Source organism: Vigna angularis, chromosome 4, assembly GCF_016808095.1.
Source record: "Vigna angularis cultivar LongXiaoDou No.4 chromosome 4, ASM1680809v1, whole genome shotgun sequence".
Classification (NCBI taxonomy): domain Eukaryota; kingdom Viridiplantae; phylum Streptophyta; class Magnoliopsida; order Fabales; family Fabaceae; genus Vigna; species Vigna angularis.
In genome coordinates, this window is record NC_068973.1 from 37,498,324 (window position 1) to 37,525,014 (window position 26,691).

General features: G+C 32.1%; 2 protein-coding genes across 4 annotated transcripts; one reads left to right on the forward strand and one right to left on the reverse strand.

The window, feature by feature from the left end:
• Nucleotides 1-12,050: 12,050 nt before the first annotated feature.
• Nucleotides 12,051-14,919, forward strand: LOC108331980 (uncharacterized). 3 transcript variants are annotated; one of them, XM_017567039.2, is made up of 3 exons: nt 12,051-13,490; nt 14,029-14,181; nt 14,646-14,919. In XM_017567039.2, exons 1-2 carry the CDS (start codon nt 12,349-12,351, stop codon nt 14,138-14,140), a joined length of 1,254 nt encoding a protein of 417 aa, XP_017422528.1. In that variant the 5' UTR covers nt 12,051-12,348; the 3' UTR covers nt 14,141-14,181; nt 14,646-14,919. The 3 variants fall into 3 exon arrangements, with proteins under 3 accessions (XP_017422528.1, XP_017422530.1, XP_017422529.1); XM_017567041.2 differs by lacking the exon at nt 14,029-14,181 and having other exon boundaries at nt 12,057-13,490; nt 14,660-14,919; XM_017567040.2 differs by lacking the exon at nt 14,029-14,181 and having other exon boundaries at nt 12,063-13,490.
• A 6,541-nt stretch (nt 14,920-21,460) lies between these two features.
• On the reverse strand, nt 21,461-26,432 carry LOC108331892 (3-ketoacyl-CoA synthase 10). Its single transcript, XM_017566893.2, has 3 exons — nt 25,946-26,432; nt 23,599-24,227; nt 21,461-22,311 (listed from the first exon to the last, which is right to left on the reverse strand). The coding sequence occupies exons 1-3, from the start codon at nt 26,354-26,356 to the stop codon at nt 21,747-21,749; spliced, it is 1,605 nt and encodes a 534-aa protein (XP_017422382.1). The 5' UTR covers nt 26,357-26,432; the 3' UTR covers nt 21,461-21,746.
• Between the last annotated feature and the right edge of the window lie 259 nt (nt 26,433-26,691).

Below are 26,691 nucleotides of genomic sequence, written 5' to 3' on the forward strand. Positions count from 1 at the left end.
GCACATGTTTTCCTATACACTTTTACTTTAATTTTTAAAGTTAAATAGGTAGCTAATGGAAGAAATGGAGACTAACCAAGAAATTCATTCCTGATTGAGATTTTCTTTCATTGATTACATAGTTTTTGCTGGGAAATATAATGGAAAGAAAAAAACTACAGAGATATATTGATTAAGGTATCATGACTTCAGCATATAGGAAAACTTATCATATCTAATCCAGCATTGAGATAATAGATTTATACGTCGTAATGCCATTTTTCAACTTCTGTTTCTTGATAGGATTGAATTTCATGTCAGATTTTCAACATATGAAGTTTTCAATGTATATATCTAGGATATCCATTTGTTAATATGACAGTGAATGAAGTTGACGGGTACCTGCTTCACATGGGAAAACGGCGAGTGTTCTAAACAAGCTAGTCTCTCGTACATATGCTGCTCTATGTGTAGCATAGATTATTGGGAACTTTATGAGTTGATTCAAAATGATAAAGAAAGAAAAACTGTAGTTGTAACCAGATTGAACGAAACTACCTGAGTTGAGTAAAATCTGTAAAGAAAAGTTAAATGATAACATGCAATGTGCTTCAACATGTGATGACTGTACTGGAAGAAGTTCTGTTATATTGCCATTAGCACAACACCCAAATCATTTTCTTTCTGTCACCTAGTACATTGTTATCTGGAATCCAATTTTTCACTGTTAAAATTACTTTATTACTTTGAACCAGTTGTTCAGGTTTTACTTGAAGCATAAATACTGTGCCAAGCTTATTATGAACAGTATTTAGTGCTGAAATTTTCACATAGCCTAAAAACATATTAATGGTATTTAACTAGATTAATGAAATCTTCTACTGTTATTAGTCTTGTGGGATTGAATTTTACTGTATGAATTTTAGCATCTGCCATTCTATTGAATTCAGTTCGGGTTAAATTTATTGTTAAAGGAAACCAAAGTTACTTTATATTGGTTGAGCTAAACACCTTTGAACAGAGAAGTTATGAAGAACAGCATATTTAGTACTGTAACGATAATTATTTCACTTTTTTGGATGTATCATTCGTGTTAATCCATCATCTGAAAGTCAAAAATAATTTCAAAATTGTAGGGACCCAAAAAAAAAATTTATGGTGTTACAAGAAGAGAGTAATGGAGGTGCGGGAAGAAACTGCCGTTAGTTAATAGGCTTACATTCAGCCCAATGAGCTTAAAGCCCACATAACAAGAGAGAAAAACAAAAACTCAGAACTTGACAAATTTTACATATGAATAATTATAAATGGTGTCTCTGAACATACCATAATCAATACAAAACCATATCATTTAGCATATCTTAGACACAATGATTGAATTCTCAAACAATAACAACGCATCATTAAGCAGATAAACAACATTGTAAACAGAAAAACACTGGGAAAACAAACTAAACCGGACCACTGATAGCAACAGCCACCTGATATTGCAGATTCATCTTCCAACAAAGCACCAACCTCCTCACGAGACAACCCTCAATCGTTGTCAAATGATCAATGGAGCATTCACTAAAAACATCCTCAACATAACCAAAGGGAGGCTTTCTGGTTGCAGCCAAATTCAGACAGAAAAACATCATCTGAGATACTGTCGCAGCTAAAGGGTTCATGTTTGCACTGCACAAAGAACAAAGTGGACCTCATCCTATCTAAGCGGTTATGCCATCTTCCTCAAACTCAGTATACACAAGACAGTGACACATAAAAAAGTGAATAGCAAAAGTTATATAACATATCACACACACCATTTTCAACACACAAATATTCTGAGTTTTTTACTTTATATATTATATATTTCTACTCACATTATATCCAACTTAAGAAATCATGATTAAGTCTTTCTTCACAAGTTTAGGTTTAGATACCCATCACCACCTTATGCATGGCATGGCACCCAAGAACAAGATAGCTTTGCAGATACCTTCTGCATGCATTTTATACACCAATAGTCGTTAGCTTGAGAAACATGGTTTACTGTAAGAAAATTATTTTCAATTAATTTTAAAGATAAAAAATAATTACTTATTAACTGTGAATATGTTAGCTATCAAATAATTAATGTATAAATTGGTCTTTAATATTTAGACATTAATTAGCTAAAACATGAATAGTTAATGTTAAAGAACAATTTATATTTTAACTCACAAGCAAATTATATTTATTCATAATATAAATCACTCTAAATACCAATAATTTATAAATTGAAATCTAAATTAGTCATTAGAGACTAACTATTTTTAAAATTAAATATGTTTTTTATCTCTATATTTATATGTCAAAATTGAAAATCATTTGTCAAAGTTCATGTATAAAATGATTCTTATAAAATATTTTTTTACATTAATTTTCAACCATCATCAGATAAACAAAGAGAAAGTATTGATCAATTAGAATCTCGACCTCCAACAACCAATAACTGACCATCATATTTAAATGACATCCATCAACAACAATAAAAGCTTCTTATTGGAACCATGAAGGCACATGTAAAAGCTTTCAAACATTGGTTGAAAGTAGGGAATAGGTTGATCACTTAATATAATCCTACAAGTTGTTCCACTCCCAACTTCAATTCTGCATGTAATCAAATAGATACTGAATATTGTTCAGCTTTTTCTCCCTCTCCATGCTTTGTGCTTAGCTTGCAAAGTTTGATTCCAATGCTGTGAGACTTCTTAATATCATCCACTCCCACACATATTTTCCACATTTCTAAATTTATCCATCACAACTACATTGATGTAAAAAAATACTAACAGTTAACATTTGTTGTAAAAAGAAAAAATATATAAAACAATATCCGGAAACAAATTATATATTTGTATTGTTTTAATATATATGCATTGCAAAAGCACACTCAAAATTGAAAGAGACCACAACGTACAACTTTTTCTGTCACCTTTTTGCTCCACAACATACAACTTTGGCATATGGTTATTCTTTTTAGAGTGAGAACACACACAAAGTCGGCTACATGAATCTATATTCACAAGATGTTGTTATTATTGATGGTGAAGATGAAAACATAGAGCAACAGAAGCTATCAATAATGGTTATCTGTAGAGTTTGATGTTGGAAATGGCAAGTTGCGAAATAATTTGAAAAGGAAAGTGGAAGAATGATAAGAAAGGGTGTTTGAGAGAAAAGTGTGAAGTGGTCCCATGCACCGCCATGCCTACTTATAGCTGAAAGTGACAGAACGTTTGGGCGGTTAAGCGAAGGAGACAGATGGTGCGAGCCTCTCTGCATTCCAATTCATGAATCACTGATCTCTCACACCCATTCATGCTAATTAATTCTCAACCACTTTTCTATCTTTCCTTTTACTTTTTTTCTCTCTTTCACTTACTCACTCCATCCATTTCCAAACATTTGTTCATCACCATCAAATTTTACCAGATACTGTAATCTTCAATTTTCAACTACTTTTCTCTTCTTCTTAACACCAACTCCTCACAACTCTACTTCTTCCTCCTAAATCTTCACGAGGTTCAAATAATGTCAAACATTATTCTTAAGAGATAATAATGGGAAACATTATTCTTAATAAATCACATGTAAAGCATATATTATAACTTATTTTTAATTTTTGTTTATTATATAGAAAATACTTCTCTATCATTTATTGGAAAAATATTTTATACTATTTTTATAAAATATAGTGACTAAGTATTTTGTAATTTAATTAGAGATTAAAGCACCGATATTTATAATAATTTTAAAAAATATTTAATCCAATTAAAAATATAAAAAATTTCTAATTATAAATCTGTATATAATAAATTTTATAAATAATAAATTTATTTATAAGTTTTTTATATCATTTATCTTACTTATCTATACTCAATTAAAATTCTAAATTTCAACTTCAATTTCTTTGTAAAAGGATGACTTTAAAAAATGGTTATAAATTAGATATTACCTCAATATAGGTAACAAGATCGAAGGTTTAGATGGATAGATTAAAGTTTGAGACAACCCATGTTGAGCCAAAGGTTGATTCGATTTAGGTCGAGCCAAAAGTTGAGACAAGATAGATCTACCAAATGTTGAGACGAGCCAATGTCAAAATTTGATTGAATTTGGACAAGTTGACTCTAAACAAAAATCGACAAGAACGACCACTGATCATAATTGGTCGGGACCGCTATGACCAAAACTCGATCGAGTTAGTTTCGACTAAAACTTAGTCGGGACGACCACAATAGAAACTTGTAGAGTTGGTCCCAACCAAAATTTTGTTGAATTCAACCGAGTTGGCCCAGTCAAAAATAGGTTAGGATACCCACGATTGAAACTCGGTCAAGTCAATTTTGACTGAATGTCACGACCCAAATTCAGTCGAATTTGCCCAAGACAACCATAAACAAAATTGGGTCGAGTCAGTCCCAATTAAAATTTGATCGAGTGAACATTGATAAAAAATTTAATCAAATTTGGCCAAAACAATCACAATCAATTTAAAAATCCTAACTAATAATCGAATTAATCTCTATCAAGAGTTTTGTTTAGTTGATAATAATCAAATTAAATTGTAACTTTAAAATTTTCAAACAAATAAAAAGTATAAAAAAATTGTTTTAAGTTAATGAATAATAATTGAACTATATTTTAAAAATTGAATTTTTTAAAACTGTCTTATAAAAATATATAATTCAATTTTTAATATAATGAATTTAATATTTTTTATGTAATATAGTTAATTAATATTTCAATGCAATTTAGATAACAATTAAAGTAAGAATAAGAATAACAAAGTGATTTCAAAAACTAAAACTTAATTATTATCTAAATTGCACTGAAATATTAATTGCGAAATATTTGACTCCGTCCAATAATTGCGAAGCGTAAGTAAAAAAACTATAGTCTATTTAGGCTTTGAATAACTACTTCAATTTTTTTCGTTATAATTTCATTTTTGTTTTGACTTTAAATGTCACGCATTTTAATTTAGTATTAATTTTATTCATGCAAAGAAAAAAAAAGAGACTCAATGAAAGAAAAAAATCTTATTTACATCAAAATTCCATTTGACTTCAACCTTGTTATCTTCTAGATCATGTGCTCTAAAAGAGTAGATTAAAATAACCTAAAAAACTTAGAGAAAAATCAAAGTTTTTTAAATTAAAAAACAAAATAAAAAAGCATTTTTTCTATTATATATAACCTCACGCTTAAAATAATTAAAATATTTACTTTTTCGCCATCTGAAACCTTCTAGCCATCCTTTTAAATAACAGTTTTTTATATACTATATTAAGCTAGTTTTGCTTACATGTCATGTGTAACAATAGATATTTGAATTAAATATTACATTATAACCAATGATGACACATAATTTATATTGGACTGGATATAATATTATCTAATTATTATTTTTAAATAAAAGGCCATCATACCACATTATTTATATTAGTCTAAACCTTAAATAGATGTAAAACAGGTGACATAAGTAATTTATTTTATATTTTGAAAGAAGAAGAATGGTGTGATTTGATTGCAGAGTTTGAGAAGGAAGAAAATGAGGAAGAGAAGAGTAATTAGGGTTTATGTTGGGAGAGAAAGAGGGTTGGCGGCGAAGGGGAAATTAAATGTGAATGGAAAGGAAAGGTTTGGAGAGAAGAGTTTCGAGAGAAAGGAAGTAAAGTGGTAGCAAATGATTCGCGAAGAGGGTTTTTTTTTATCTGCAGCTGCGTGCGTGTGCTGGGATTGGCGGAATTTGGCTACTTGCCTTTCCCTTGGTTTTATCTCTGATCACAACTGAAAAAGAAGAACGCACACAACAACCACGGCCATCCAATTTTGCTGTTATCCAAATGCCAATAGGTATCTTTCCCTTTCCCTTATCTACCCCTCTCTCTTTGCCATTATCCATTTCTTACCATTCTATTTTATATTCTGCCATAATGCATTGAGTGTTAGGATTGCGAATTTTTGTGTATACGCTATTTTAGCTATGCAACAATTTCCTCTGTCACCAATTTTTTTATTTTATTATATATATATATACAATGTGAAGGTTATCGCGTGGGAGGGATGTATGGCGCCGTTAAACTTGTTGCAACTTGTATGATTGATTGTCGTTATGTCAAATGTCATGCAACCTCTTTGTGACGGGTTTAGCAGTGCATTATTAGGAATGACACTAGCATTTCTCAACTGGTCTCTCAGGTGTCTGGACCAATTTACTTTCTTCACAATCATTGATTTCTTAACTGTTAATCCGGGAATGTGGTATAGTGTAGCACTATTTCATGCGAATGGTGCGGGAATAAAAATCTTTTTCATAATCTAAAATTCCAAGTTGGTGCTTATGCTTATGTACATTAATAAAAATAACAATTTATGGTTGGGGTGTTTTTTTATATGGTCAAAAAAACTATCATGCTTCTGAACGTCTGTGTGACACAACTGAATTTTATTAATTATTTTTTCGTAAATTGAGAGATTGGATTGTATATCACGTGGAGATTAACTAGGATCATGAATACTTGTCTAGGGTTTATTTTGACTGGAGTGGTCCGTTTTAGGGTCCCTTTTGTTCAATGGAGGGGAGGTGAGTGGAAGTGAAGGGAGAGATTTTAATCAGACATTATTTTTGGTCTAGAGAAGGGGAGCAATTTTAATGGAAGAGAGGAGAGGTAGCCCTTTTCTTATTTGGATCACAACAAGGGGATGAGAGGAGTTTTGAAAGTTAATTTATTTTCATATCCTTATAATTTTGGATTTCAAAAAATAAATAGGATGATTTTTGTCAGTACACTTTAAATGTTTTAAATCTCCTCCTCTCCAAATCGTTCAATGTTGAAGGAGAGTAAAAATGGGACGTGGAGGATTTCGCTCCCCTTCAAACTCCCAATATTAAGGGGGGCAATAATTGGATGTGGAGGGATTTTTCTCCCTTCCATTCTCCTTTCATCCCTCTTAAAAATTGAACCCAAAAAAAAAAAAATTTAAAAAGCTCTTCCCTCTTCTCATTTTCCTCCAAAATGAACAAGGATAAAGTAATATTGTTTTTTGATGAAAAAAATCACCGATTATGATTTATGTAATACTTAGAAATGTTAGTTGATTTTTTCATTAAAAAATGAGATTATTTACTTTATCATTTCAAGAGAATTGTTGTATTCATTTTGACTAGCCAAATGATATTATGAAAATATATGCAAAACTACTTATTGGTCATTTCTAGGTAAAATAATGAAACTGAAACTTCTTACTAGGAAAAAGGATGACGGTAGCTAGAAGAGTACACACAGATACAGTTGAAAGTAGGAGAGGGAGATGGGGATGGAGTGTTTTGTCTTGAATAACCTACGCGTTTGTCATAGTACTCTGTTCCCTGAATGTACAGATGGTGTTCAACTTGATTAAACAGAAAAATTGGAGTTTCTCTCCTTCTGTCATGCAATATATAGGAAATATAAGACAAGGTTGCAGCACTAATGAAGATTCTTCACTTATTCTGCATAGGCTCTTGCTGACGTTTTAGAAGCTTGGTCCCATAACATAATACTTGCAGTTGCAGACAAGGCACTGAAATACCAATAATTGTTCAACGCCATGAGTACCCCTATGCCTATCCTCTGCCATTTCACTTTTATGAGAAGTGATAGCTTTAAGACAATATCTGAATATGTCAAACTTCTATCCATAGTAGATGCAGTAATTTGATTACTCCTAACTGTATTTGTAATTTTCATATTTTTTTTTTAACTTTTATATTGATATAGATGGGAATGCCATGATAATTAGGTTGATTACAAAGCTCTTACTAAGGTTTAAACTAGGATTCTCTCATTTGATTTTTAGAGTATTTTGGTTGGATTGTTTTTATTTAATTATGTGAGTGGATATTTTTGTTTGAATGACAACTGTAAGTGACATCAGGTAGAAATATGCATGTTGAGCAACTTAAAAGTGAGAGTGATCCTCGAGTATAATGTATAATAGATATTTTGGGTTTAATATGATGTTCACTTGTGTGATTTTCTTGTGGTCTATTGATGATGTCCCTTGTATTTATGAAACTTGGGAGGGACAATCACGTGAAAGAGATTCACATAAAGGGAACATGGTTGGAGTGACAAGTGTGAGCAAAGTTTACATGGGGTATAGTAATGAGCAAATTGAGAACATATAAGCTAGAGGAATTCACAATCATTATGCCACCTAAGGTTTTGGGTTTGATGTAAAGTCAACTTCATATGTGTGTTTTGCTTGTGAATTTTCCTTGTGGGAGAACAAATTGAAGTGACAAGTGTTAGAGAAAAAGTCCTACATTGGGTGGAAATAAACAAATTGAGCTTTTGTAAGTAAGAAGGACATTCAAACTTAATATCTTAAGGTTTTGGATGGGATAAGGTCTCAACTTCACTTGTGGCATGTCATGGAGATCTCTCACATTCCTTGACAATTTTTAGGGTACACATTGAATAATTCATGCCTATGACTATTGCATGAATAATTCATAAATCCTACTTGTTCCATTCTAGTTCATGTATAGTCTTTTCTTTCCGGCTTAAGTATGCTATTTCTAATTCATACTAGAAACCATAAGTTAGATGTAAACCATAAAGTTATTCTTGATTCTTCGCCAAACCATTTAAGCTTTTTAGAGTGTTGATCTTTAATACAATGTGATCAAGAGAGTTTATCTTTTAAGAGGGTTCATCTTTGTTGTAGAAATGCATGATATTTGATGCTATGAAGGATCTATTGGCCACACAGTTATATAATATCCATTTACCCATATTGAATTTGTCTTTTTCACAGTAAAATTGTGCAGTATTTTGTTCAGTAAAGTAGAACAAAATATTTTGGTATGCTTAACGTGCGTGTTATGAAATTATTTGTCCCTAATAAATCATTTACTACAGTAAATATTGCATATTTTATAGTAGGAAGCCTGCCATTTATTATTTTAAATTTATTTAATCATTAGTACAAAGTGAAATGTGCTGCAAAAGAATTTTATTCACTAACATAAGCATTTAAAGAATTGGTGTTTTAAAGAATATATCTATTTTTTTCCTAACTTGGTCAATTTTTTGCACAAAATGTTTGAGATTTCTTTTATATGTTTCAGTTTTTTTGAGTTGCGAGATAGGGACTAAAACAAATTGAGCTTTCTACACAGGGCACTATATAGAGACGATGAATTATAATAATTTATTCTTTTACTTTATATACTCATATTCCCTTTTAATCATTTGGAGTCTTGATCTATGTTACAGTGTTACTTTCTGTGTTCCATACACATTTTCCAAATCAAGGGATGTTCTTCTTGAAATCCTGTATGAAAATGTGATACCACTATAGTCAAAGCTTTTGTTTGGACGACGATGTTGCTCCATAAGATTACTATCATCAACATATTGTTGATTAGCAAATGTAGCATAATTAGTGCTTCTTACTAATGAGTTTTTTTCGGGCACGTTCTAAGGTAGGTTCTTATATTTGGAGTAAATTTCTCTATTTATTGTGTTTTGTTTTCAAGGATATTAGTGTCTTATGTACTTTGTTGAAATGATTAGTGACAAATCAGGTCATGGAAGGTGGTACCGCTCTGGTACTACGTTGAGAAGAAAGAAATTGAAAATAAATATATTGAATTTTGTGTGTTGTGTACACACATAAGTATACTTATTTATAATGAAGAAGAGGTACATTAATAAGGAACAAAATCAATATCTAATAAAGATAAATATTTGGTGAGGTATCCCTATCAAATCACACCTATTTCCCTATGTTAACTTAATCAAATCATATCTCTAACGCTTGCGCTCAAGCCAAATCATATGAAACACGTTGTTACAAATGTCATTGATGCATATGACCCCTTGAGAGACTTAGTGAACATGTTAGTTAGGTTGTAGTTGGAGCTGACGAAGTAAATAATGACAAAGCTAGTGCTAAACATGACTTTCTCTCCTTCAAAGCGACAATCAATCTTTAATATGCTTCGTCCTTTCAAAACCATATCTTCAATACCTTCTTCAAGTTGAAATATATGTATCAGGAGTCAAGCTTGTTAAAAATGGTTAGAGAGCACACCAACTATCAAAGAGTAAAAATGGGTAAATAAAATGACATGACATTTGCCAGAAAGCACAAAATGTTCAATGAGCATACGGGTGGAAAGCAAAATTGATCAAAGGGCACAACAATTGCCTGAAAGAAAAAAATGCTTAATGACACAACAATTACCGAAAAACAGAAATAGTGCTTAGAGAACAAGGCAACTATAGGAAGGTAAAAATGTTCACAAGACACAACAACTGCTGGTAGCAAAAATGCTCATAGATTGTCAAAAGCAAATATGGTCATTGCACAATAAGGTGATGTAAGTAGTGGCAATTGCTGACTGGCAAAGCTTGCCGAAAGAAAAGAAAATGAAACTCATCAACAATGCATAGTACTCATGTTGAAAAAACGTAGATTACAGCCATTAGTAATTATATTTGCTTGTCCTACTTACGACAAAGGAGTGTAACAAATGAGAATTTCTATTGTGAGCAATGGGAAATATAAATATAGACTACTAGATTGGATTTGGATGGCAAGATTAAAATAAAACTTCACATGACTTTTAAAGTGTTGATATTATGAGTATTACTTTTATCTTTTATCATCCATGCTTGAATATATGATTTGTACTATCTTGTTTTCCAAGGGTTTGACTCAAATCATGAATCTGAATGTAGAGATGGATAAATTGCCATGAACCAACTCAAACACATGTGATACCTACTTTGGGCATATTGGAGAGTTTTGAAAATACAACAAAGTTATTGTGCCCACGAATTGGGTCCAAGTCTCTTAGGAGGTGTTTATTTTATTAATAGATTCTTATGATTTAGAAGATATCGTATCTTATAGTTATTATATTTTTGGGTAGTTATTATATTTTTTGGCTTAGGGATATATGATGTGAAACCTTGGAGGCTATAAATAAGAAGACAACTCCAAGGCTGAGGGACTTGGATTTTTTGGCTTAAAGTACTATTAACTTTGAACTAGATTGTTCATTCTTTTTTGTTCTCCGGTTTAGAGCCCCAACTCTTGAGCACAACATGATCCAATTTTTTGTCTTCTTTCACGATAAGGAAAATTTGTATTGAAAATGAAAGTTTCTGTTAAGAAGTAGATTTTAAGTCTAACTCAACCCTACAAAACCAGCTTGTAAGGTGAGGTTTGTATCCACATATATATTCTAAATTGGCTTTATCTCTAGTCGATGTGAGATTTCCAACACACCCTCCTCATACCGAGGTATATACATCTTGTGCGTGGAACTAGACATTAATGGGTGGTGTGATAGCGGTCCGATAGTTGGTGGAATGATATACCCAACAAACACAAATCTTGCTAGGATAGGCTTTAACCCATGACTCCGATACCATGTTAAGAAGTGGATTTTAAATTTAATTCAATCCTACAAAACCGGTTTATAAGGTGAAGTTTGCACCTACATACATACTCTAAATTGACGTTATCTATGGTCGATTATCTATGGTTGATGTGAGACTTCCAATAGTTTCATTCGAAATCTCCATTTTTATCATGTTTTGTTTTATTTTATGATTTTAGAAAATACTTTGTATTTCCATTTTGAAAGTTTTTTATGGTATATTTTAGTTGTCTCTTGGAGAATATGAAGCTAAAACTGCAGTAATATTAGTTCATGTTCATCTTTAGTGCATGTGCTTAAAAGGAAAGCTTACATTGTTAAGAGCCTTTATTTGTTCTTTTATATATGGTTGCTATTTCTCTGTTTTTATCTTTCTCAGTGTGGTAATCTTCTAAATATCTTCTTCCTGTGGAATGTGAAAACTTAAATATATGCTATTGCAAGCCATTAAAAAGACCTTTATTCTAGAAGAAAAAAGCTGTGTAGCTATTCATGGAGGTGAAACAAGTTAGAATTATTGTTGAAGATATCGGATGGTAAGACCAACGCTTAGAAGAATTCATTTAAAATTTATTTAAAGGAAGCTATAAGTTGGCAATAAACGTAGTTTGCCAAAACAAGGAAAAGTCCAACATTTTTTGGTAAATAAAGTCCAAAATATTTTAAAGCCCCTACTAGGCTGTCCCCAACTATTTATAACCCTCATAAGCCATCCAGGAGGACCAGGATTTCCTTCTGATCACCATCTGCCACTGTATTGCGTAATTTGTTTGTCCCTCACAATTGTAGGAGAAGACCCATATGATTCTTCCAATTTATTTCCTATCTGAAATCTTTTGAGCAAAGTTGATACCTAGCCACACACAGATAGGCCGTTCCTCTTTAAAGTAAGAAGAATGGAATTAGATAAACTCAGTAAGCTTGAACAACCTCCTCTCCCTAGCGCATACATCCGTAGCCTAGTGAAACAACTAACCACCTCAGGAACAAAAGGCTCCATCTATGCGAAAGGCCAAAGTTTTTTTGTGAACGGTGGGGTTTCCCATGGTCATAATTCAAAACATGGGAAAGTTGTAGATGCTCGTCGAGCACAGCAGTCCATGCAACCTCAACAACATAAAAAACAAGTTAGGAGGAGACTCCACACCAGTAGGCCTTATCAAGAAAGGCTTTTGAACATGGCAGAGGCTCGGAGGGAGATTGTCACTGCCTTGAAATTTCACAGGGCAGCTATGAAAGAAGCAAGTGAACAGAAGCAGCAACAGCAACAGACACAAGAACAGCAGAGAAGGCCATCAGTATCCCTCCAGCCATCCCAGTGTCTAACTTTTGATCAAGATGGAAAATTTAAGTCCAGGCGAAATCCAAGAATTTATCCTGCATGCACATCCAATTTTTCAGGCTACACGGATGATTTATCCTATTCATGCTTATCCCACTATTCATGCTTATTCCAACCTCCTCCTTCGGTTCCAAATTCTTACACCTGGCCCGCTGCTTCCCCAATCACTCCACCACACCTTATGACTGAAAACCCCAATTTCATACTTCCTAATCAGACTTTAGGATTGAATCTCAACTTTCAAGATTTCAACAACTTAGATGCTACCTTTCTCTTCAATAACTCATCATCATCGTCTAACTCATCTGCAATCTCGTCTTCTCCAGAGGAACTTCCTTCCCTTGGAATATCACAGGGAGAGGAGTTATATTCAATGGGGGATACTGTTGAATCCAATGCTGCAAGACAGGTAAATGGAGGCTTACACACAGCCGTGGACGATGAGGGTATGGCAGAGATCAGATCGTTGGGAGAGCAATATCAAATGGAATGGAATGACACCATGAATTTGGTCAAATCAGCTTGTTGGTTCAAGTTTTTGAAAAACATAGAACACAGGGGACCTGAAGACAAGAACGAAGAGGACACAAACCATAATTTTGACCAACTTTTGGAGTTTCCAGCTTGGTTGAATGCAAACGAGAGCTGCTTAGAGCAGTGCTCGGTGGATTATTTTCAGGATTCTTCCTTGCCTCGGTAAGCTGAAGATAAGTTTCTTAATTTTTGAAAAATGAATTTTGTTTGAGGTGTTTTTTATTTGTACCTCTCCTAGTGAGGAAAAGGAACAGGGCAGTTTGCAGTTTGGTATAGCGTTTCTTATTACGGCAGTGGAAATTTGATTAGGTTTCACCTTTCTTTACGCACACAAGATTTGTTCTTTTCTACTCCTATAGAATTAGAGATCTATGTTACTGTTATTTTAATTCTTGGTGGGATAATTTTGTACATGAGTTCATTATACTTTTTCTTCTTTTGGATCTTACAGAGACATTTGTATGCTAATTCCTTCCGATACTTAGATTACGATGTGATCTAGCTTGCTCAGGCTGAACTGTTGATTGAATTCCTCTGGAATACAATTGAATAGTAATTATCCTGGTCGGTTTTGTGCTGAACTTGCTAAACTTGGTTATGGAGCACAAGTCAAGAGTCAAAATTCTAATAGTTATATCTTCTTTTTTTCTGTCAATCCCCATATTCGATTTTGAGTCTTTTATTGATTCTTTTGAAACAGTTCTCTTCTCACCTTTAGCCAAACTCGAGTAGCTGGGAGGGCTTTACAGCCCTATGTACCTTCAAGTGGTATAGAATTGTACCCCTTAAAGGCAATCTTCTCTGTATCTTAGTGTACGATTTTCTCGGTCATGCAGAAGCTATCTGGTTTATGGTATGTTCCCTTCTTTTGGGCCTCTGGTAGGCCTTGTACAACAGTCAATTTGTAAGGCATGGTCCAGTCGATTCTTGAGGCACGTCGTAGTCCATATTATACTATTTTACTATTGCTAATGTTAAAAGATATATATATATATATATATATATATATATATATATATATATATATATATATATATATATATATATATATATTTTAAATTGTTATTAGAGTTTGATTTTAGTCTTTATGATGAATAGGTCTTACACATTATGATAGACTAGTTATGTTGAAAACTCTGCATTAGTTTGATCTACCCACCACAATAATTTTTTTGTTCTAGTTCTTATTTTGTGTGAATTGTGGCGGCGACGATTCTAATAGGGTCATACCTTTATTGATTTGGACTTTCCAATCCATATTATGCCTCATACTGATCGTTTTTCTTTTTCTTTCTTTCTTGACAATGATACAAACAGCATGGATATTGCAGATTTTGACAGTATGGACGACGATTGGTTAGCGTGACACTACAAGGATTAGTTGCTTTCATTTGATGCTCTCAATTTCATATTTCTTTCCTCGGCCCCATTTCACTGCTTTATTTTTGGATAGCAAATAAAGCTTGCAAAATATCTGTTGAGGCAGGTACCATCAATTTGATTGATGAACATTTATACACCCCTTGCTATTATATCACTGTGTATTTTGATATTGAACAATATCATATCAGTTCGTGCGATTCTCTTTCTATTATTTAATTTGCGACTAAAAGTGAAAAAAAAAACAGAGAACAACAGTAGTGATCGTAGACCTCTTCGGTTCATGTTTGAAAAATATTATAGTAAAACAGATTCTTGGTTCTTAATTTTGTACAGTGGAAAGTGTAATTGTTTGCTACAGACTTGCATTAATGGTATCCCTAGGACCACTCTGCCACATCTTCAAAAGGAAGTGAAAAGGAAGAATTAAAAGTGAGGCAAAAGCAACCGAGAGAAACGCAGTAAACAGCTAACAAGTCTGTTGTGTTTTTGGTTACAAATGTGAAACCATTAAAAGTATTGATTTTACAAATTATATTTTATATAATCTAATTTTAACTTATGGAATGAATAATTTTATTTATTTTTTATTTCTTTCTGAAAGGTTTTTATTCAGAATACCAATATTACCTTGAATACTCAATGAACTAAAAGAAATTTATGATTGAGAAAAAAGAGAGGTAGACCTCACATTCATAAGTGACCCTTATAAAGTCAAACATTAATTGCTTGGGAGGTTCCATTCACAGAACTTATTAAAATAAGTTGAAAATAGCTTGTAGATTTTTCCTAGATTATTCTCATAGGGTTTTAAAAAAGTTATAGAAATGTTTATGCTATAAGATAAATTTAAATCAAACATGAATAAATTTGATCAAATATCTAAATTTTACATTCCATCTCATTCTCTTTAATACACTAGGCTAATAATATTCATAGTTTTACCCAAATTCTATAAAAATGTTAAATGGAAAAAATAAAACTAAAATAGGATTTGATATATTACCGTTAAACTCAGACCTTCGAGAAATCATGGCTAACATATTAAATGAGGGAACTTTTCATCAAATGAGTATCCTCCACCACATCTCAAATTTATCCTTTTGTATTTTTAGTTCTAATTGATATTGCAACTTAGTTTTGTAATATAAGGTGCATTAAGATATATGTCAGGCCTTTTATAGCACCTTTAGAGGTCAATTTATGGGAAAAGTTTTAATCGTTTATAGGTATAATCTAAAAGTAATGAATTTATTATGGTGTGTAAAATCCAAATTTTAAATTGTAATATGAACGATATAATTAAGAATATATTATATATTTTTACTATGCTGGAATGAATATAGATTCCAAATTATATAATTTCAAATATGTTTTGGGATTACATATTTAATTATATCTCATCACCGACTATTCTTATAATAATTTATGACAACTAAATTATGTAATTAAATTAAATAAATTATGTTTAGATGATAAAATTACTTATACTAGTGAATTTTTGGATTAAATTTATGATAAATAAATAAGTATTTTAATATTTATTTATAAATGGATAGAGTATGCGTATTATCTGATCTATTTGTACGTATTCGTTTAAAATTATAATTTAATTTGTATTTTATTAAATTAAATTTAATTGAAATTAAAATTTAATTTATATTTTATTAAATTAAATTAAAGTTAAAATTTATCTTATATTTTATTTAATTTATATCATATTTTATATTTTTTGTAATTTTATTTTCAAAATTTATAAAATATCTTTTTCTAAATATTTGCGGGTATCTATTGTAGATTTTTTGAATTCTGCAAGTATTTTTAAAATAGATATTCAAGAATAACAGGACAAATAACGAATAGATTTTTTATGGATCAAGTAACAAGTAAACATTATCTTTATCCAACTTAATTCATTGTCATCCCTACTCATATTAGATATCATTAGCATCACATGAAGATTTTATTAAAATAAAATAAAAGAAAAATTATAAGGAATTTGCACCAAATTTATATAAAAAAATTACACTTCACACATATTGACCAATAATATCTATTATAAAAAAATAAATATAAACATAGAGGAAAAAACTTAAACAACCTATTTGTTCTTTATCATTCCTTCATGAAAAACATTTCTAACTTTGAACTTCATATTTCTAGAAAAAATGCAAACACCAAATAGTACGAGACTCAAGCTCATTAATCAAATTTCTCATCATATTCAACCATTAGTCAATACTTTCACATTTCAAAAAAAAAATCTTAAAAACTCATTACTGTTTTTTTTAAGTCTTTACTTTGGAGGATTTATAATTAACTTTTTCTAGCTTACTCCTGACAAATTTTCTTAAAATCTTCGTTTTCATCAAGTATTTTAATCTTAATTAAAATATAAACTAATTTATTGAATAGAAAATTAATAAAAGCAATTGTGAGATGGTAGTGTATATTTTTGTAGTTATTGATGCCAAAATATCAAGACAAAAGAGAGCATATTATATGACACAATATCTTTGTTTGAAAAAGCTTGCTTCTATTATGCAGCTTTCATTCTTAAATAGGTTACATAACATATATTTACATAAAAGATTTGGAGAGGTATGCAATAAAGAGAGAAATTATAGGAGATTCTCTATTTACAAGGAGTAATTGTCACGGATTCCTAATCACTGTCTGTAAAAGATTTAAAATAATCTATTAAAGACACAATAAATTACATTTATACATCAACATCCCTTTCAAATTGATGTTGGTAAGTCAACAAGAAACAATTTTCTGACAAGGCATTGATGGTGCTGTTTATTTGTAACTTGGGTAAAATTAATCACCTTGAAGATCAACAGATATGTAAGGGAGAGGGATGCAATTGTTGTTCAAGGCTTCCTGAATATAATGACAATCCAATTTAGTATGCTTGGTACATTAACAAAATCACATATTTGCAACAATATGAATAGTAGGGTGGAAAAAATTAACTGTGAACTGTACTGAACTGTTAAAACTTGTAGTGAACCAAAAATTAGTTTATTTGAACTAAAATGAATTAAAAATTAGTTTAGATAAATTGAACTGAACTATTTTTTTGTTATATCTGCACTCCACTAAACTACACTGAATTATAATATGAATCGAACTACTATGTACCTAATATGTTTTCGAACTGCACTAATTTTAAACCAAACTATTTGTGAACTCTTTTTGAATTGCTTAACTAAATTATTAAACATTTTGTTTCAATTAAAAAACTAAAAAAAAGTAGTATTCATTCACTTCATTAATAATATATGTTCCTCATAAACAAAATAAAAGAGACATAAAACTAAGTAGATAGAAAAAATTTCTCTACTCAAGAATAGAAGTTCTCCCATAAACCATAATACATCTTCAATTATAAGTTGCATAATAAAATACAACTTATCAAAATATCTTTAATCATCTAAATTAATAGCACTTGAACGTCCCACTGCATCTTGAGAGGTTATCTCTACAAAAAGAAATATTTCATCATTTTTGAAAACTTAAAATATAAATTAAAAAATATATAATTTTTTCTTATAAACTCACATTGCTCAAATTTATCAAACTCTTTAGGATCCTCATAAAAAAAATATAGAGAAAGGTGTTCCTTTCAACCAATCTTGTATGCAAACAAGTACTTCCACTATTATAGGAATTAAGAAAATACGATAAAGATTAACCACCCTTCCTCCTATACTAAATGCACACTTGGATGATACGGTAGAGATGGGAATGACTAACACCTCTCGAGCCATGTTTGCAAAGATAGGAAATCTAGTTGAGTTGACTTTCCACCAATGTAAAATATCAAGCTCAATTGACTTTGTATAAGATTCAGGATACTCTCTGAAATATTTATCAAACTCTTATATATAATCAAATATACATCCTGTAGCACTTAGGTAGAAAATCATGACATGAGGAACATCGTCTTCATCATCTAGTTGGGATTCTTGTTGACTACTTTAAGAATCCTCCTCAATGCCTTGATATTGCTCATAAAATGTTTTTAAAGATGACAATATTTTGATTGAAACTATCAATTTTTGTCTCTAGTGTTGATTGAAAAAGAAATGTGATGGGTAGGACATGATTAAAAAAGAAGGAAAATACAACAACATGGTTAACTGAATTGCAAATATAAGAGGTTCAATTTTGTGAACAATTCAAAAATTGCGGCATAAGAGATAAAGATCAAGATGAAGATCCACCATATAATGGAAAGAAATATTGATTTCAAAGAAAATAACATTCCTGAAAACTCTAATGCGATGATATTAAGGATCATAACGAACATAACGTTTTTTTATTAAGAGCATAGCCTATAAAAGAATACTTAAAATATTGGTTAGTTAGTCTGTGAAGTTCATGAACATGAAGATGCACAAAACAAACACAACCAAAAGTACTTGTACCAAAAATACCAGCATAAATAATATTGGGATATTGAGCCTATAGAGTTTAAAAACCATAAAAATATTCCTCAATTGGTAGACCTCCAGTTGGAAGTCCCACATCGACTAGAAATAAGGCCAATTTATAATATATAAGTGATGTGCAAACTTCACCTTACAAGCCGATTTTATGGGGTTGAGTTAGGTTTAAAAACCCATTTTCTAATATGGTATCAGAATCATGGTTAGAGCATATCCTAGCGAGTTGTAAGAGGACATTTTTGTTTTCACCCGTTGTCGGGCCCCTATCGGACCATCCCATTAATGTGTTGGAAGTCCCACATCGACTAGAGATAAGACCAATTTATAATATATAAGTGATGTGCAAACCTCACCTTACAAGCCGATTTTGTGGGGTTGAATTAGGCTTAAAAATCCACTTTCTAATACCTCATTGTGTGAAATTAGACATCTCATACTCCAATTGAAACATTTGAGTTGTGTTGTCTTAATGATATATGTTTTTCATATAATCACACATGTCCTTAGCAATATTATAATGTCACAAATTAAGAATAAAATAAAGCTCAACAAAGCTAAGTATTCAAATCATGATTTAGGCATTTTTAGTTTTCCGTTTGTTCAAATTTGCTAGAGTTGTAGGTGCTGGAATTTTGTCATCAATATGACCCCATAAAACTTTGCCTTTGACAAATAGTTTATATTGAAATTCCCAAGGAGAATAATATTTGCTATTAAACCGAACAAGATAAGATTCAGATTTATCAAAAGACACGATGAAGAAAAATAAAGCCCTTCATTTAGGGTTTCTGATTTGTTGCTTTTTAAATTGTTGTGTTCTAGTATTTGCAACCTGCAGCAAACTCACGAAACTTTTCAGATCAAGACAAAACTTATAAAGAAGAATGAAAATTTTTGGATCAAGACCAAACTCATGAACAAATAAATGCGACAATTTCAATCACCCAAAATAGGTGTTTACTCCAACCCGAAGACACCCACAAAAATACAATATTATAACCTAAGAAAAAACCACGTTCAGAGACCAAACTCTCGTACCATGTTAAAATATCAAGACAAAAAAAAAGACATACTATATGACACAGTTGTTTTGTTTGGAAAAACTTGTTTGTATTATGCAACCCTCTAATCTTAAATAGGTGGCATAACATATATTTACATGAAATGTTCCACGATAATAAAAGAAGTTATTATAAGAGATTTTCTATTTAGAAAGAGTAATAGTGAGATATTCCTAACAAATATTTATAAAATAATATATTAAAAACATAATAAATTATATTTATACTCATCAACAATTGATTTATCATTGTCCATTTTAGACTGTATCCACATTCCATAGTTTAACGATCTAAAGAATACATAAATTGCATTTTTTTCACAATCCATGAAGGTGCAGGAAAGAATAGGTGGGTGGAGGAAGAAATAGCCCATACCTAGTATTGAAGCATAAATTTGGGCCGAATCCATTGAGATCCAAATATTTTTATAAAGTCAGTGATACCACGTGTTATTTTTTATTAACAATGGTACAGTTCTTAATAAATGTTAAATACTGTGAAAGAGTACACAAATTTTAAACACAAGAGAGAAGCATTGCTACATCTCCTATTGAAGTTTTCCGTGTAACCTTGGCATCGAATTGAAGAACTTTCTCGCCAGCTCTTCCTTTACACCTTTTAATGTTTTGGATCAAACCCATTAAGACTTAATTCACCATTAATAACCTCACCTATGCCTATCATAATAATGGCATCTACAGCAACTTGCCCCACTGCGCCAAAAGCTCTCTTGCCAACAACAATTAATAATTATAAAGTTAAGATATCATTTTGGATAATATCAGTACCACAAAAGGGTTTTGATTTCAATTGCTTATGGTTCGTGTGAAAATGGAATTGTTCTGGGAGAGTTGAATTGGTGACAGTCCAAACATCATTTATAACAGACCAACAAAGTCTCTTCTGTAAGAGATAAGAGCGCTCTCACTTTCAGTCTGCATCGTCACAGTTTTTTGAGTATACGATAGGTTAATGGATAATGGTTCCCTTATTAATAAGTAGGCAATTTAATTCAAACTCAACCTTATAAAAGTTAAAGTAGTCACTAATACTCAAACAATATCTATATATCCTCACGTGGATCTTCTATAATTCATGATCTGTGTTGCATAATCGCACCTAACTTGATACATGTTTTTGATTCACAGTAAGAATGCATATCCATTGAACTTTTGAAAGGTATATTAGCGATCGGTTTTCAAATTCTCCTTAGCAGTTGAGGGAGAGAAAGTAATTAAAGCATGGAACAATGTTGCATTGACTATAAGTAAAAGTCATCCATGAACTTTGACATCAATCATATGATCATCCTATGAGAGACAAAGAAACTAAGCAAGGAGGCAGCAGCAGCCATGTGCCCAATGAGGAATTAAAAGTATAGAATCTCAAGCCAGGAATAATAAAATGAGAGAAAGAAACTGAAAGCAGTTGTAAAATCTTAAAGACGAACTTAGAACTACCCTTATTAATCCTAAGCATAGAAAGACCTCACTCATAGATTCATAACATATTAATTAGCTTCAGTTGAGAGTAGCAGGATATCTGTTGATGCAGTCTAGCCAAGGGTTCCTTGAAGGCTTGGTGACTCTACGCATGGCACGCCACACAACACTGTTGCACTTGAAGCCAGACCCAAAAGCAAGTTGCCAAACACGGTCTCCTCTTCTCACACTCTCCTTTGCTTCCATGTAAGCCAGCTCATACCAAATGCTGCTGCTAGAGGTGTTGCCAAAGCGCTGCAGTGTCATCCTTGATGCCTCCATGTTCTTGTCGCTCAGCTCCAAGTTCCTCTGAAGCTCATCAAGAATGGTCTTGCTTGCAGCATGCACACAGAAGTGCTCAAAAGCCAGTTTGTAGTCAGGAATGTATGGCTTCTTCATTGATGGAGAACTCCCATCAGTTTTGCTCCCAAATAGGTGCCTCCACACAAGGGTCCCAAAGAACAGAAGCTGCTCGGAAAAGGGTAGCACCAACGGTCCTAGTGTGGTGATGTTGGTCTTTAGGGCATCACCACCAATCTCAATCAAGTCTTTGCTGATCTTTAGTCCCTTCAGTTTCTGCTCATCTTCTTCTTGGTACACACACCTAATTATGTGACACACATTTATTATCAGTCACCAAATAAGAAATGCTGCTTTTCGTTCATGAATGGTTATTCGTTGCCAACAATAGAAATAGGATGAGAAACTTGGCATGTTCCATTTTCGTTAAAGTGGATTTTCCTTGTGGGACACTTTGTTTGAAGGAGGGGTCCAACGTGTCTCCTCAGTTATTAGCTTCACGGTTGGAGGATGGAACTAAAATGTCAACCCTCTTTAAACATACACTAATGATTTTGGAGATATTTTAGCACAATCTTGTTCAAGATTTTCTTAAGTAATAGCCACTGGTTTTGTCAAGTTGCAATCTGCTTTTTCAGTCAGAATTGGTGTACTGTGATGATGTTGAACTTAATATGGGATGCAAAGTACTTAATTTTCTACTAGTAAGTCCACTATAAAGAGTTATCTGAATTGGTCAACATAAACAGAATATCTGATGACAAATGAGGATTAAATCCACAAATTTGATGTGATGTTTGACTGATATATTTTTCACTATTGCATTTTTTTGACATCAGAATACGTTACAGGACCTTGTGATGTGAAAAGTATTATAGAAGCTCTTAAAAGTCCAAATTTAGACGGCAAAGTCTTAATGATATATCCCAACAACCTTATGTCTCTGTAATTTTGGTTAAATGCATTTTCTATTCACGGGTCCACATCGAAAGTGGAGTATTTCCTAAAGGTTCAACTTAATAAAATAAATCATCTTATCTTGGTAGGGGATATATAGCTCTACATGCTTGTGTTTTTAAAGAAAAGAATTAAATTGAAATGTGTTCATAAATTGTGTAAAGACATGCATTTTTTGAAGACAAAAGATCAAGTTAATTAAGAAGAAGAAAGAAAAACAAAACTTTCTGTAAACAAACAAATGATAATGTACAAGAAGGCTTATGTTATCTTGTCATTTCACAGGATTTTGTTTAGTTACATAAAAAATAGAATCACCAACACATCTTATTTAAGAATTAAAAACAATGTTTATTGAAAATCTTTTTACAATAATATAGTTAAGAACAGTAAAATTTAAGTCAGTAAATAATATGTTAAAATTGAAAAAACCGAAGTCAGTGATCAGTAATTCCTGCATAATCTAACATATGGAGAAAACTCAACCAACATAACAAACCTAATAGTTCAAAACTATTCCACTCTCTTCAGTATATAATTTGTTTAAAGAGGTATTATTCATTTCTATATTTCAATTCACGCAAATTTTTGAAAGCAAAAGGAGAATGAAAATCAGAAGAGTAAGAAGGTGAACCTGAAGCTACGGTCATCAGCACCCTTATGTGTTCGAACAATATGCTCAAGACGGTACTTGGCTCGGCTGTAGTCCCGGCGGCGGTTGGAGAGCAAGACGGCGGAGCAACCCATGCGGAAGAAACAGTTAGGAATGAGCATGGACCTGTCTTTTCCCTGGTACCAGTTGTAGCCCACCATCTCGGTGCTGACCACCACCGCGTAGTTATTAGGGTTTGCTTGCAGAATATCCTTAGCCAAGTCCACGGCTATGACCCCAGCACTGCACCCCATTCCTCCGAGGTTGTAGCTGAGGATGTTCCCCCTCATCTTGTAGTGGTTGATAATCATGGCTGACAGCGACGGAGTGGGGTTGAAGATGCTGCAGTTGACAACCAGAACGCCCACGTCCTTGGGGCGGACGCGGGTTTTCTCGAAGAGCTCGTCCAAGGCTCCGAACATGACCATGGAGGCCTCTGCACGACCCTCCTTCATGGTGGCGGTGTTCTCGGAGGAGGCCATAACGGGTTTGGGGATGTAGGTTTCGTCTCCGATGCCGGAGGACATTAACATCCTCTTTTGGAAGTGAAGACTCTCTTCGTCGAACTTCCCTGATTTTCTTGCAACTTCCATCAACTCCTCCCTTGACACCTGCCATGCCATGCAACGTATAATCATTTACTTCATCTTTTTCATACCTATAAAACTTGATGCAACTGAATACCAATTTTTTCTAATATTTTCTTTTTCCATCAAAAATTGAGTTTTATTTTGACAAAAGTATGCACATCATTAAAGATTTAAAAATAAACGTATTTATTATTAAGGTATTATCTTCAACTTGTACAAGATTCTTTCTTATAATTGTTTTTTTGTCTTATTTTAAGGTATCTCTCCACAAATTATCTCTTACATTAATTGTTTTTCTTGAGCAAAGTACCCTTGATTGTTTTGTATTTTTATAGTCAATAAGCAATAAATGTTTTAAATTGTTAAGATGATCTTAATTTTTTTTTCTTGTTAGTATTTTTGGAAATGACTAACAAAAGTTAATTACTTGTTTTTGCCACTTCAAACTTTTGATCTTTATCCTTTTTATTTTTGTTTCAACATATTGATGGTTTTAGACTTTCAATATAAAATTAGTTAAGTGATTAAGACTGTTTTTTAGCTGAGTATGGATACTTTGTGTTTCAAGGTACTTGTAGGATATAAAATTATTTCATGAAAAGATAAATCAAGTGGTTAGAAATTTGAAATAGTATGCAAAATTATTAAAGAGATCAATTAAACATTTTTTAATTTACGTGAAAAATCTAAATTTTCAAATGGAATTGAGAAGGGTGATCAGATCACCTATCGTATTAAACTTTCCTAATAAATTTATTGTTATTTAACTACCTTGTAATTGATGTTATTAGTTAATAAGTGCCTTTAATACATACACATTAGAGAGGGAGAAACTAGTAAAGATTTTCTTTTGAAAAACAACTTTTTGTAAAAAGAAAGAAATATGAAAAACAAAAAGTAATAAAGGTCGATTCAATGGTAACTAATCATTTCCCATAAGAAGTTGAGTTCAACTCCTCTTTAGTTATGTAACTAGTTTTAAACGAGTTGTTTGATTTTTGAAGTATTAATAAACCTCTAAGATCCAACTTATATAACTTTTGTCGTATGCAAAAATAAAATAAAAATAACATTACTACTAGTCATTGGAATAGTAGAAGATATATATATATATATATATATATCATTTAAAAATGTCAAACGACCAAGTACCGAAGTATTTAGATAAACTATGTTATTATTAAAAATTATGATTAAAATCATAAATATTCTTAAAAAAGCTAAACAAACATTTCTGGAAAATTTTAAATTCAAATTTAAAAACCATATAAATAGTTTTGAAAACCTAAGACAATTAAAGTGGTAATTATTTCTTGACCTACCAAAACAAATTAATAATCTCTTCTCATTTTTGGTTACATACTATAGTTTTTATAATGAATTATAATTAAAAACTCCTATAATTTTGTTTTATAAGACCATTGAATTTGAAAGAAAAAAAGACTAGTTATTTAATAAAAAAATTATTGTAGCATATAAACCAATAAAATAAACATTTTTAAAATACACTAGTTGGATTAATTTATTGTAATGAGAAAATGGAACAGGGTCCAGAAGAATTTAAGGTGGCCAATGAGCAGTGTGTTTAGATAAACGAAAAGGAAGTGGGTACAATATAATGGATCCACCAATGATGGTGAAAATTCTTCTGGGTATAATCAAGCATTTATGAAAAAAAAAAAGCAGAGTGTTTTATATGATAACAGTGAAAAGTAAGGATAAGGAAAGCAAAAACATACCTTGAGTTCATCATCTGGTTTAAAGCATGCAAAATCAATGAGGTAAATGGGTCGAGGGCGTGACATGAAGTAAACAGACAAAGTGAAGACGAAGACCCCAAAGGAAGCAAGAACAGTGGCAAGGTCGTAACGCGCATCTTCCCAAAGCTTCTTCCAAAGGTCCTCTTTGCTGAGGCTTCCAACCTCAGCACTGAAGACCACCAGAAGAACGGGTATGGTCAACAAGTATATGCCATGGTTTATCAGATAATGGTAACCCAATTTAACGTACTTGAGGTTAACGGACTGAAGAAAATCCGGCAAACGCCTCCTAACCCTGACGGAGAAGGTCAAGGAGCCAGCGTTTGGCCCAGAAGACTCAATCCCACGGTTGACAATCTCCGCCGAGAACAGATCACGTTCACTGGCCATGACGAACAATGATCTATATGAGATGATGATGATGATGATATTGTGAGTATATATATATATGTATATACTCACAATTTATGTGGGATTGTGTTGTGTAGATGTTTTATATTTATAGTAGGAAAATGGATGATACACGAGGTGGGTGAAAAAGAGTTAATGCTAGCACCTAATTGATGTTTGTGTAGTTGAGACTTTTCAACGGCCTTAATTTCTTCATTTAATGTAAGTGGGTGCCTGAGTTACAGTCCTAAACCAGAGGCTTCTGCAATGCCATTGTATCCACCACTCTTTCTAACTTTTTTCCTTCTTTCTTTCCATCTTCCTCTTTTGCAAGG